This window comes from Eublepharis macularius, chromosome 19 (genome assembly GCF_028583425.1).
Source record: "Eublepharis macularius isolate TG4126 chromosome 19, MPM_Emac_v1.0, whole genome shotgun sequence".
NCBI lineage: Eukaryota > Metazoa > Chordata > Lepidosauria > Squamata > Eublepharidae > Eublepharis > Eublepharis macularius.
Genome location: NC_072808.1, coordinates 1,614,944 through 1,627,643, shown reverse-complemented (window position 1 = coordinate 1,627,643; position 12,700 = coordinate 1,614,944). Strand labels below are relative to the sequence as shown.

The 12,700-nt window shown below is 54.5% G+C and overlaps 1 protein-coding gene across 1 annotated transcript in view; it reads right to left on the bottom strand.

Moving 5' to 3' along the window:
• Positions 1–12,700, bottom strand: part of KMT2D (lysine methyltransferase 2D) — an 83,603-nt gene that overhangs the window by 15,954 nt on the left and 54,949 nt on the right. Inside the window, exons 36-44 of the mRNA XM_055003521.1 lie at positions 11,505–11,628; positions 10,100–10,190; positions 9,610–9,673; positions 8,462–8,694; positions 3,630–6,554; positions 2,845–2,988; positions 2,126–2,290; positions 900–1,056; positions 194–275 (exon numbers count right to left, since the gene is read on the bottom strand). Of these exons, the coding sequence (XP_054859496.1) occupies positions 194–275; positions 900–1,056; positions 2,126–2,290; positions 2,845–2,988; positions 3,630–6,554; positions 8,462–8,694; positions 9,610–9,673; positions 10,100–10,190; positions 11,505–11,628 (3,985 nt within the window). The remainder of the gene's footprint in view (positions 1–193; positions 276–899; positions 1,057–2,125; positions 2,291–2,844; positions 2,989–3,629; positions 6,555–8,461; positions 8,695–9,609; positions 9,674–10,099; positions 10,191–11,504; positions 11,629–12,700) is intronic.

Here is a 12,700-nt window from a genome sequence, read left to right as displayed (position 1 = left end):
CCATGGCCAATTACACTTCTTCCCGCTTCTTTCTGCTACTGAGGCTGCTGTTTTTATCTTCTGGATCCAGCAGCCAGACGTCTCTCCTGCCACGGCCCTTAGAAGGCGTGCCTAAGATGGTGTGTCCCCCCCCCCCATCCACTTTCAGCCTTGCGCTCTGCCCCTTGCTTTGTCAGGCCTCCTCCACCCTTACCTGACATCCTCAGTTTGATTGTGTGGCGGTGTGGGCAACGCTGCCAGGAGGTCTACACTTTTCACTTCCACAGGAGGAGCACCTGCAAAAGAAAGGAGGACACGGAACCAAGGGTCAAGGATGCTCAGAAGGCAGGGCCAGAGTTTTGGCCGAACACTGTACAAGGAGCCTGGTAACAGAGCGGTGGGAGGGCACCACGGCAGGCTCAGGCTCCGCTGCAGGGTCCTGCTCTCCCCTTGACACCCCCCTCCCCTTTTAAATGTATTCATACAGCTCAATATGAGGAAAGAGCAATCGATTGCAGGACTGGTCACTCGTGCCTCGCAGGTTTATTTATTTTACTTCTACTACCAAGTTCAAGAGCAGTTTATGCAGCAGCGCCACCTTGCCAGAAAACGGGTGGGTTCACACATGCCGAATTTCAACAGTGCCATAGAACCAGATGCTCCTAAACCATTTAAATGGATTTTTAAAAAAAAGAAATCCTGTATTTCCTCCAAGTAACTCAGGATGGTATACCTGCCCCACCTCCCAATTTTATCCTCACAACCCCCCTGTGAGGTAGGCTAGACTGAGTGTGTGTGACTGGCCCAAGAGCACAAAGTGAGCTTCATAGCCAAGGGCACATGGGAACCCGGGTCCCCCTCGGTTCTCGTCCAACCACCAGGACCACACTGGATTTCATCATGCGAGGGCTCAGGCTTACCCTTCTGTCCTTCGGTCTCGTGGGGCAGTACTGGTTCCTTGGGCTGCTCGGTCAGTTCCTCAGTAGACATAACTCCATTCACCAGCTTCTGCTGCACGGAGGGGGGTGGTGTGGGGGGCAGTGAAGATGGCGGTGTTGGCGGGTTGCTTAAGTTGTTCTAGATGGACAGTAAAGGAGTCACCAACCACTACAGTCCCCTGCCCGAGTCCTCCTTTCCAAAGCCTAAAAATGCGGCTGAATCACGCCCGCCGCCCCGTCCACATCTCCTCGTGTGATCAGCGGGGAAAGAGAGCACCCCCCTGCCTCAAGAAGACTTCAGCTGCTCTGACCCACTCTGTGCTCTCGTTCCGCATCTGGTCCAACCGACTGTCCTCCTTTCCCCAACAAGCCCCCACCTCCGTAAGTGCCGCTGCAACGCTATTTATTTATTTATTTAATATAAGTATCAGCCGCCTTTCTCCTAAAGGTGCTCAATGGGCTGACAACGTAAAATCAAAAACAGCAATTAGAAACGAAGTTAAAATACATTTAAAACACTGTCCTACCCAATGTGAAGAGAAAGAGCTATGAACAAATGGCACGGGATATGCACACTGCACAAAATGTACTAAGGGGGGGGGCACAATACACTCATCAGCAAGTCACACGTGGCATGAAGGCCCTAAGGCGACCCATCTGGCCCGGAGAGAAGTAATATCCGGCTACAAAACTGCCAACTTAGGAGCGGTAAGAACGAATGTCATAGCTGTCAACAAGCCCCCTCTGAGGGCTGATGGACGGGGCCAGGCTCACTACCTTCACCCTTGCAATAAAACCAGTTTCTGATCAGGGCTATACCTATCCAGTAACACGTGCAAATATTCCTCGCCAGCCTTTAAGACTTGCTCTCTCTCATTCCTATGATGTCCACACATACAAAGGTCAAGGTATCGCTATACCAGAGGAGCTAGCCGTGTTAGTCTGTAACTGCAAAATAGTCAAGAGTCCAGTCGCACCTTTAAGACTAACCAACTTTACTGAAGCTTAAGCTTTCGAGAACCGCAGCTCTCTTCGTCAGATGCATCTTTACAGGTATCACTATAGAGACCCATCTGGAGATCTGGGTCAACTAGAGCCGACATCAAGCATTCCAGCACGCCACCCCCCCCCCCACACACACACTAAGGGTCCTTACTATGAACAAGTGTGCCAGTCCAAAAGGCGAAGAGGCCCAGGGCTAGCTTTACCTTGGTCAGCAGCTGTGAGTAGTAGTCCGGAATGCTGTCCAGGGCAGCGTTACCAAAAGACCCCTTAAGCTGGCTTTTGCCATTGATGGGGCTGCTCCCAAAGGGGCAAAAAAGGTTGAAGTTGGCTGTGATCACAGGCTCCATCAAAGGCAGCAAGGAGAGCTCCTGCAAGATGGGGTGGGGGGGTGGGGGGGAGAAAGAACAAGAACTTAACGGGAGAGACGCCGTTTCATGCACTGACGCCCCCGGGAAGGGAGCACCTCACAGGCACCTGGGGAGGCAACAGCTATGCCCACGGTCTCCCATCCGAGCACTGGCCAGGGCCAACCCGACTAGTGGTACAGTGTTTGGGGAGGGGGAAGAGCTGGGGGAGCCAAGAAAGGGGCTGCTGCAGCGTGCCTGTTCTAACCACGCATGTGCGTGCTTCTGGAGGTGGGGAGCTCAAATGTCGTGTGGGGAGAATCCAGGGGAATCGTTGTCTGGGGGACTGGGGTGGTATCTCTCGGCAGTCCTAGACGCACATTTTTCTCTCTTGTAATGGAAAATGACTGCAATTCGGCCTCATTTCTCCACTGACAAACAGGGAAGGAGGAGCCCTGTCCGCAGCGAGGCCCTTGCAGATATTTAACTTCACAGGCCCTTACTCTGCCTTGTGGCCAACCAGACCCGCCCCCCTACCCTCCGGGGTAGTTAAGAGGTGTGCCCGCCGTAAAGGGTACCTGCTTGAGCTGTTTCATCAGGGCTTCGTTAGGCTTCACCCCGTCCTCCTTGCGCAGCTTCTTGCGGGAGTTGGCAAGCCGGTCTCCGGCCTTCTGAGAGCGCTTGGGCTTGGGGGGCGGGGGTTTCTTTGCGGCTGCCGTATCCTGCAGGGGGGGGGGCACCCAAAAGAAAACGGCAGCGGTGATTTGGGCCTTCAAGCGTATCCACACAGGCTTGGACCCACCAGAGATTTCTGCTGAGGGATGCTGGTATGTGTAATGCGACTTTCCCCCTCTCCGCTCCTCCTGCAGCCCAAAATCCTCCCTCCACGCCCCGCCCCCGGCCACCAAACGCTGCTCAGACGCTCAGTCTACCCATTATGCAAAGTGAGGGGATAGAATTCCAGAGGATACTACGCTAGACCGAAGGTGAGAAGATGCAGTTTTAAACGCAACTGAAAGGGCAAAGCCTGACTTGACCATGAACCGGCGGCCTCAGCCCCAGAGAATCCCTTCTGAGACATTTTAGGGAGACAGCGAAGAGGACACAATCCCCCCTCCGCAACCATGAGGCACAGGGATATGCTGTTTATTTTTTTAAAAAAAGAAAAGTCAGTGCCCCTTGGGGCAGAACTGACGCTGCTATCTGAACCCGTGCTGCGCAGTGTCCTCACAGACACGTGGGCTTCTGTGCTCCCTGGCCATGGGTCAGCAAAAGGGTGGGCTCCTGAAGGGCTGTAGCAGCTGCTACCCTAACGAGACAACAAAATCCCAACCAACACCTCTTCCTTTCTGTGCACACTCACCGCTCTTCCATCCGGGACTGCTTGCAAGCGGCCCTCCACTCCGGGCACTTTGCCATCCACGTGGCCGTTGACGTCCCCCGAGCGTTGCGTGGCAAGTGTCACGTTCTTGGCCCGCAGAAGCTTTTGCAGCAAGAGGTGGCCAGCTTCGGACCGGGCAAGGCTGTTGGTGGTGGTGGGGACGGTGGCTGCTGTGGACCCAAGATCCCCGTTGGCCTCGCGCTTCACTGGCTGGGCGTGGCCCATCAGGGCGCATTGCGCCGCCTCCTCCCTGGGTTCCTGTTTGATGGTAACGTGCAGAAGATCACCCGTGGGGGGCGGGACGCTTCCTTCTGCCGGAGAAGCGGATTCCACCCCCTGCCCATTCACGGTGCCGGGCTCCACAGAGTCTTTGGTGGGGCACTCGGAGTCCCTGAGGTTGCCGGTCCCAGTAACAATCTCCTCTGTGCATGGAATGGCCGGGGATGGGTCCGGGCGAAGCAGGGGGCTGGGGGCAGCCAGCTGTTTTTTCTCGGCGGGGGTCAGCTGTTGCTCAGGGCTTTTAGCGAAAATCACAGGGGAGGGTCTCTTTGGCTCTGAAGGGCTGGGCTGCTGCCGGGCAGGGGCCACACCAGCAACGCTGAAGGGCACAGAGGAAGCCTGGGGAGTGGGTTGCCTCGGCACCCCCTGCTGCTGGGGACTGCTCGTTGCCTGCTGGCCCACCGGCACTCTCTGCTGCTCTGCAGAGGGGGCGAAGCTTTGCTCTGAGCGAATCTGAAACACGGCGAGGGGCGACTGTCTCTGTGGCTGCTGGGCCGCAGCGCCTGGAAGGGAAAGCTGCTGGGCAGCTGTGGGCTGACCCGGCTCCAGTGACGCCTGAGCCTGCCCTTGGTAAGGGCCGGCTTGCCGCAGCGCTTGGTGCTGGTGCTGCTGGTGCTGCTGCAACAGGTTCTGCTGGTGCCGCTGAATCAGCAGAGCCTGCAGCTGCTGCTGCTGCTGCGGAGTGAGATTCCGCAGCTGGGGGTTTTTGGAGATGACCCCCTGCAGCTGGGCTCGGATCTGGCCCATCGCTGGGCTGGAGAGGAAGCTCTGGCCTTGGGGCGAGGACTGCTGGACGGTCGCGCTTGGCGGCTGCGGCACCATCAGCCCTGGTGCTTTAGGAGGGCCGGCTGGGCTCTGCTGCAAGGGAAGCTGTCCCGCCAAGCCCTGGGAAGGCTGCTCCAGGCTCTGGCCCGCAATCCTTTGCTGCTGGGCCACGGCGCTTTGCACTTGTCCGTGCTGTTCCGTCGGCTGGCTTAACAGGCGGGAGGCCGGAGCGCCATCGCGGTGCTGCTGCTGTTGAGACGCTTCTTGCTGCAGGGAACCGTCCATAGGCAGGTGAGTCCGCAGCGGCTGCTGCAGGAGGCTGCTTTGTTGCTGCTGCTGCTGCTGCATGCGTAGCTGCAGCGAGCCCTGAGATCCCAGCAGAAGGTGTTGCGCCTGGCCTACCTCGGCTGGAGCTTTCTGCTGCTCGCCGTGCTGCTGAAGCATCAGCTGGGAGGGCTGGTCCTGCAGAGGGGGTCCAAGGCTGCCCATCCCTTGCTGCTCCTGGGTACCGCCGAGCTGCAACTGCCCCCCCAGGTCCTGACCCACCAGATGGGGCCGCAGCGTCTGCTGCAGCACGCCCTCTGCCCCCTCTTGAGGCAGCAGGGCGGTGCCTCCTGCCCCTCCCTGCTGCTCCTTGGCAGCCGGGCCCGGCTGTGAAGGGGCTGGCTGTGTTCCCTGACTCAAGTGCAGCGGCTGGTTCAGAGGCCGAAGCTGTGCAAAGTGCTGGACGGGCTCTGCCGCGATGCCCTGTCCTTGGCTCAAGCCTGGCTGGGGGGCCTGCCCCTGGCCTAAGGCCCCCTGCTGACCAGCCTGCCCAATTAACCCTGCCTGTGAGGCCTGCCCCTGGCCCAAGCTCCCCTGCTGAGCAGCCTGGCCTTGGCCCAGGAGGGTCTGGTGCTGCTGTGCTATCGAGCTGGGCGGCGGCGGCGGCTGACCCAGCAAAGTCCTCTGCGGCCCAAGCACTCCCGGCTGCTGCTGCTGCTGCTGCAAGAGCAGCCGGTGTCCCATCATCCCCTGTGCCTGCTGGGTCAGCTGCTGGGGAGATCCCAACGCCCTGTGCTGCTGCGGAGCCAACAGCATCTGCCGCTGTGACGCTTGGTGAGCCATGGCCCCCGGGTGCTGCAGCATGGCGTGCCCAAGCATGGCCTGCTGCTGTTGCCGCGGAGAGAGCTGCTGGACCATGACTCCTGCCTGGCTGCCGCTGAGCAGCCCTTGCTGCTTGGGGAGCATGTTCTGGCTGGGCTGGGGGGTCGGGGGTGGGGGCGGGGGCTGGCCCATCAAGCCAGTCTGGCTGAGTGCGCTTGGTTGCTGCTGCTGCTGCACCGAGACCTGGCCGACGAGGCTTTGCGGCGGATGCGGCTGCTGCACCGAGACCTGTCCCATCAGGCCCTGCTGCTGCAGGGCCATTTGTCCCATGAGGCTCTGTTGCTGCGGCGGCTGCATCGACACCTGCCCTAGGAGGTTTTGCTGCTGTAACTTCTGGGCCAGCTGTAACCTCTGCTGCTGCAGCTGCCTCTCCTGCAAGAGACGAGTGCTGGAAAAGAAGTTGCCGGAGGCGGCAGCGCCAGGGGGCGGCTGCTGCTGTGGCGGCGGCGGCGGCTGCCCTAAGAATGGCATGCCCTGTTGTGCCGCCATGGTGGCAGCCTGAGGAAGGCGCAAGCCACCGGCTTGGCCCGCTAAGCCCTGCGGCCCCTGTTGGAGACCGTGAGCGGAAAGCAGCTGGCCGGGGACTTTGGCCACGAGGCGGGGGCTTTGCGAGGGGCTCAGGGCCAAAACGGCGGAGGTTTGCTGTTGCTGGTGCTGCTGCTGCTTGCTCCGGTACTCGGCCATGAGGTTGGTGTGCTCTTTCTGCTGCTTCCGAACCTGTCGGAGGGGGAGAGGGAGGGAACGTCAGTGCGGCACAGCCACTCCGCTGCCTCTTCCCACCCTCCCCGCCACGAGTCTGGGCCATTTGCTGAAGTCTGAAGGACGTGTTAGAAACCTGGGATTTCTTTTCCTTCTTTACAATGGAGTTCTTTGGGTTTCCAAATTCTGCTTCTGATTTTGCAGTTCCTTTCCAGCCTGCCTGCCCACCTGCAAAAATACTCCACCCTCTTCTGCTCTCAGATTCCTGACTAATTCCCCCCACCCCGCCTCACTTTTCTTCTGGCTTTCCCAGTTACAGATATCACCAGGGGTATGCAATCCAGGTCTGGGAATTGGGGGGGGAAGCCAGATTTTTGTCAATTCGGCAAGATCGAGCTTTCCTGGATCACAACAGAGAATCCCGGATCTGATGTGGGTTCCCGAATTTAGATCCCTCAATTAATCCGAGTAAATTCGGGTTAATTCAGGAAACACGGCTGGCTGTTCCCTTGCAAAGGAACGACAAGGAAGAAGCAGCTCCTGCCTTTTTTTGCAGAGCGGGGAGGGGGTCATTTTTCAACCAAACTCCACCAAATTTGCAGGGAACCTTCTCCTGACTGTCCTCTCAAGACCCCCCAAGTTTCAGGTATATTGGCCCCTGGGGTCCAATTCTATGGCCCCCCACAGAAGGTGCTCCAGCCACTCCATTGTTTCCTATGGGGAAAAAAGTCTAAGCTGCCTCCCACTGCAGAAGCACGCTGGGGCAAGGCCGCCATGGCCAAGGAACACTCCCAAATGCAAGCTCCACACGCCGAAAGCCCAACAGCACCAAACTGGAAGGGACTTGGCTCCTGAGTGTGCTGTGGGTCGCTTTGCTTTGGTTCAGGGAAGATTCCATTCCCTTTCTTCAGTAAGGTTCTGCTTTTCCCTGGGAAGAGCTTGCATTTGGGAGTGTGCCTTGGCCACGGCAGCCTTGCCCCAGTTTGTTTGTGCCCCCCGAGAACCAGCTTGGAAACTTTCCCATTATACGGAAGAACGGAAAGTGGCTGGACAGCTTGCTCAGGGGGCACTTGGGTTTGGGGACGGGGGCGTCAGTTTGGTTCTGCTGGGCTTTCCTTGGATTGAGCTTGCATTGGGAGTGTGCCTTGGCCACGACAGCCTTGCTCCAGTGTGTTTCTGCAGTGGGAGGCAGCTTTGACTTTTTTCTTCGTAGGAAACAATGGAGCAGCTGAAACCACCTTCTTTGGGGGCCCGCAGAATGGGACCCTGGGGTCCAATCTATCTGAAACTCAGGTGTTCTTTAGAGGACAGTCAGGAGTGGGTTTCCTGCTAATCTGCTGGAGTTTGCTCGAAAAATGCCACCCCAAGTCCCCCAGATAGCCCCCCGATAGTTTTTCTTATAGGGAATAATGGAAAGTGGCTGAGGATACCTTCTTTGGGGATCCATAAAATTGCACCCCGGGGTCCAAGCTTCATAAAACTTGGCAGGTTGTGAGAGGACAGTCAGCAGTAGGTTCCCTGAAAATTTGGTGGAGTTGGTTGAAAAATGACACCCCCCCCCCTCTGGATAGCTCCCAGATAGTTTTCCCCATAGAGAATAATGGCCAAATTAACCTGGATTTCTCTGATCTGTCTTTCCCAGATTTTGAGAATCCCAGTGTTTTTTGGATCCTCAAATCCTGGATCCAGATTTCCTGGATTTTTTTTGGGGGGGGGCCACCCCTAGATCTCACAGCAACTTTTTATCTCCGGTATCCATGCAAGCCCAAACCATTCCCAATTCAAGTGCCCACCCCTCCAAAAGAGACAAAAGGTAATTGCCATTTTCACAGGCCCCCGAATCTTGGTCGTACCCAGGCAAACGCTCACAAGCCAAGCCAACAGAAACGCCCCCCACCCCACCCCACCCCCGTGTGGCTGTTTACCTGGTCCAACTGCTTCTGGATTTTGCTTTGCTGCTCAGTCACCAACTTGAGCTTTTCGGCATCAGCTTCCGGGAACTCCCGGCCTGCCTTTTTAGCCGTCCGCTGCTTGGCACACAGGGCTTTGCGGGATTTGCGGTGCACTCCTATTTGCTCTTCCAGAACTTTTAGCTGCATCTGCAAGAGCTGCTGCGTGTGAAAAAGCCACTCTTCGTACTGACGCTGATCGGCTTCGTCTGGGCAGTGAGAAAGGAAACATTTCACGCTTGGCGCTCTGCATTTTGAAAGTAAATACCGCATGAACCGACGAAGGGTTTTCCAAGTTGACTTGCTTTGCATGAAGGTGTTGAATGAGCCTGTCCAGATATTTGAGATTCTGCATATGCGCGCACGCTCAAACACACACACACACACACACACACACACACACACACACACACACACACACTCTTATGCTGTATGGAAATACGGTGGTAAGAGATACAGATTATCAAGAGACAAAAGGCAGACATGAACGGGGGAACGTTCCGCAAGGGAGTGACACGAAGTACCGGCTATTCCCTATTATGCTGAGTCATACGAGAGAAACAGCACTTAACACCTGCAGCTCAGCCATTCACAAACCTCCACTAGACCTTTCCAATTCCCAAGTGACTATGGCAACCAGGCATCTGAAAAGGGGAGCTTTGACTCTCAAAAGCTTCTACCCTGAAAATCTTGCTGGTCTCCAAGGTGCCCCGGAGTCAAATCCTGCTGTTCTACTGTCGTCCAACGTGACTATTTACCTGATACTATGGCAACCAAGAAATGCCATTTCCTTGTGGCTGCTCCAGCTCAAGCCCTCTTACTTACGACAAATGAGGAAGCACTTGCAACAAAACTGATCAGCCGCCGTTAACCACTCCCTTTTATACTTGCAATTGCAAGGTAACCCAAAGGTGCTAAAAGGATAGGATTTCAACCACCGCTCGAGGGGGATTCGATAGCGTCAGTTCTTTTGGAGCCAACAGGGGGGTTGCAATCGGCAATAAACTGGTATGAGCTTGTCGATCCAAGAGCCCAGCAGAGGAGGGAAGAAATCTGGGGATGCTGCCTTAAAGCAAGCAACGCAAGAGGCATTGAAAATAACCACTCCTCAGCAATCTACTCACTGATGACACCTTGAGCAAAAGTGGGTGGGTTTGGACGAGCTTGCGTTGGGTCACTGCTCCGTTCCTGCAAGGGATTGGAAAGAATCAGCCAAACCCATCCACAGTCTCCCCCTCCCACCACAACATAATTCCAACCTCCGTCACTCCCTCCCACCGAAGCTCTTAGCCGATACCAAGCGGACCACCTCAACAAGGAACGCTCTCCACAGCCCCACCATCAACAAAGTAAAGAGCCCAGTAGCATCTTTAAGACTAAACAACTTTTTTGTAGCATAAGCTTTTGAGAACCACAGCTCTCTTCATCCAAGGCATCTGACGAAGAGAGCTGCGGTTCTCGAAAGCTTATGCTACAATAAAGTTGGTTAGTTTTAAAGATGCTACTAGACTCTTTATTATTTTGCAACTACAGACTAACACGGCGAACTCCTCCGGATCTATGACCATCAAGGAAGAATCTGAGATGGCGTAACGTCGGCCGACTGCTGCTCACCTGCCCTCCGGAGCCAGGCAGGATGTGGTTCTGAATTTCGGATGAAGCCGAAGCTCCAGACAGCCTCTGCGCCAGCAGGGAGACTTGTTGCCTAGAAGAAGAGAACGGATACGTGGAATATCAATGCAGCTGGCGATTCCCCAGCAGAACTCGCTCTACACCACAGTTTTTCAGGCACGACATTTCCAAGCTTCTCCAAGCACTGCTGAGGCAAAGCAACGCAGAATTACCACCCTTGGCTCTAAGTAAGGGTTCAGAGAGACCACCTGGATGGGGGGCGGGGGGCAGAGCAGCAGGGGCCATTTATATGCTTGCAGCAGCTCAAATAAAGAACTTCCCAGGATCCGACCTGACAGACCCTGCTCCCCTCCGATTGTTTGGGGAAGGACTAGGACTCAGTCTGCCTGCCAGGCAGGAGGATCCAGGTTCCCCGTACTTCTAATGAAAAGGCACAGGTAGGAGCTGCCCTGAGAGACCCCCACCTGAGACCCCGGAGAGCCGCTGCCAGCCAGAACAGGTAACACTGACCACGACAGACCATAGTCTGATTCAGTCTAGGGCAACTTCACGTAGTCTACTGGCCAACAAAGCAATAATCGGCATGAGTTAAGAGGCACACAGTGATACAGCAATTGTGACTATGGCATAGGGGGTAAGTTAACAGCCTAGCTCCTGGCAGAATGAAGACAGACACAGAATTCTGAATTTTGATGGCAAAGGTAATAACAACAATAACAAAACAACAACAACAATACAGTAGTCCCCATTGTCATCGGGGCACTGGGAACTATTTCGAAAAATTTTGCAACTTATATGGAAAAACTGCAGCTTTCTAACACCTACAGAAATGCAAAAGATGGCGCTACTTGGAGCAGCGTACATATTACGCCGATACCTGGTGGATACTTAGGTTTCTGGTGGAAACTTGTATCAGCATAGCAAGGCCAATTAATGATAACATGCGATCTTTACTTATTATTGATTGTGTTGCGTATAATTCAAATAATAATAATAATAATAATAATAATAATAATAATAATAATAATAGATTTATATACCACCCTTAAGGACAACTTAATGCCCACACAGAGCAGTTTACAAAGTGTGTTATTATTATCCCCACAACAATCACCCTGTGAGGTGGGTGGAGCTGAGAGAGCTCTGAGAGAGCTGTAACTGACCCAAGGTCACCCAGCTGGCTTCAAGTGGAGGAGTGGGGAATCAAACCTGGCTCTCCAGATTAGAGTCCTGCCGCTCCTAACCACTACACCAAATTGGCTCTCAAGGCGGCTGTCAAGAAGGATATCACATGTTTCCCTAGCAGCTGCTGTCACATCTCTGGAGGCCTCTGAGACCATGACTCGGGAGTCACACTGCTGCCTTATCCTCCTAGCTTGGCACTTACCGATTCATGCCAGGAGCCACTCCAATGCTGCCCTGTGCCATGACCTTCTTGATACCCTTCAGAGCCACCATCTTGGCCTTGGCAATAGGATCCATAATGTCCTCTGCAGCAAATTTATCAAGATCTGTACAGGAAAAGGAGGCCAAAAGGAATCAATGAAGCTAAAAGGGGCTATCCCCCCATCCTTTCATGCCAAATCGGCAATAACAAGGTTCTTCTCACTAGTATCTCAACACTGAAACAAACATAGAAATGCAAAGCTGGAAGGAACCCCATGGGGCATCCAGCCCAGCCCCCTGCACAAGGCAGGAAATTCACAGCTATTCCTCCCTCCTCACCTCCCTCGGTGACCCTTGTTCTATGCCTAGAAAAGGGCAAAATCCCTCCAGGACCCCTGGCCAATCTGGCCTGGAGGAAAATTCATTTCTGACCCAGAGTGGTGTGATTGGCATTACCCTGGGCATATCAGAGAGCCACGCCCTGGCTCTTTCCTTCATGCACTCCCCCTCTCTTGATCTGTGTACATTCATATTAAATCAGGGAATCATCACAGCTGCCAGGTGACCATCTAGCCTCTTCTTAAATACCTCCAAGGAAGGAGAGCCCACCACCTCCCGAGGAAGCCTGTTCCGCCGAGGAACCACTCTAAGCGTCTGGAAGTTCTTCCTAATGTTTAGCCAAAAATTCTTTTGCTTTAATTTCAACCTGTTGTTTCTGATCCAACCCACTGGGGTGACAGAAAATAACTTTACTCCGTCTTCTACGCCATCACCCTGCAAACACTTGAAGAGGGCTATCCTATCACCTCTCAGTCGTCTCCCCTCCAGGCTAAACATACCGAGCTCCTTCAACCTGTCTCCAGAACCCTTACCATCTTCGTTGCCCTCCTTTGGACACGTTCCAGCTTGTCAACATCCTTCTTAAACTGTAGTGCCCAAAACTGTACACAGTACTCCAGGTGAGGTCTAACCAGAGCAGAGTAGAGCAGTATCATCACCTTACATGATCTGGAATACTTCTGTTGATGCAGCCTAAAATTGCATTTGCCTACAGCATCACATTGCTGACTCATGTTCAGTGTATGGTCTACTAAGACCCCTGGATCCTTTTCACACATGCTACTGCCAAAACAAGTCTCCCCCATCCTATAATTATGCTTTTGATTTTTCCTTCTAAATGCAGAACTTTGCATTTAT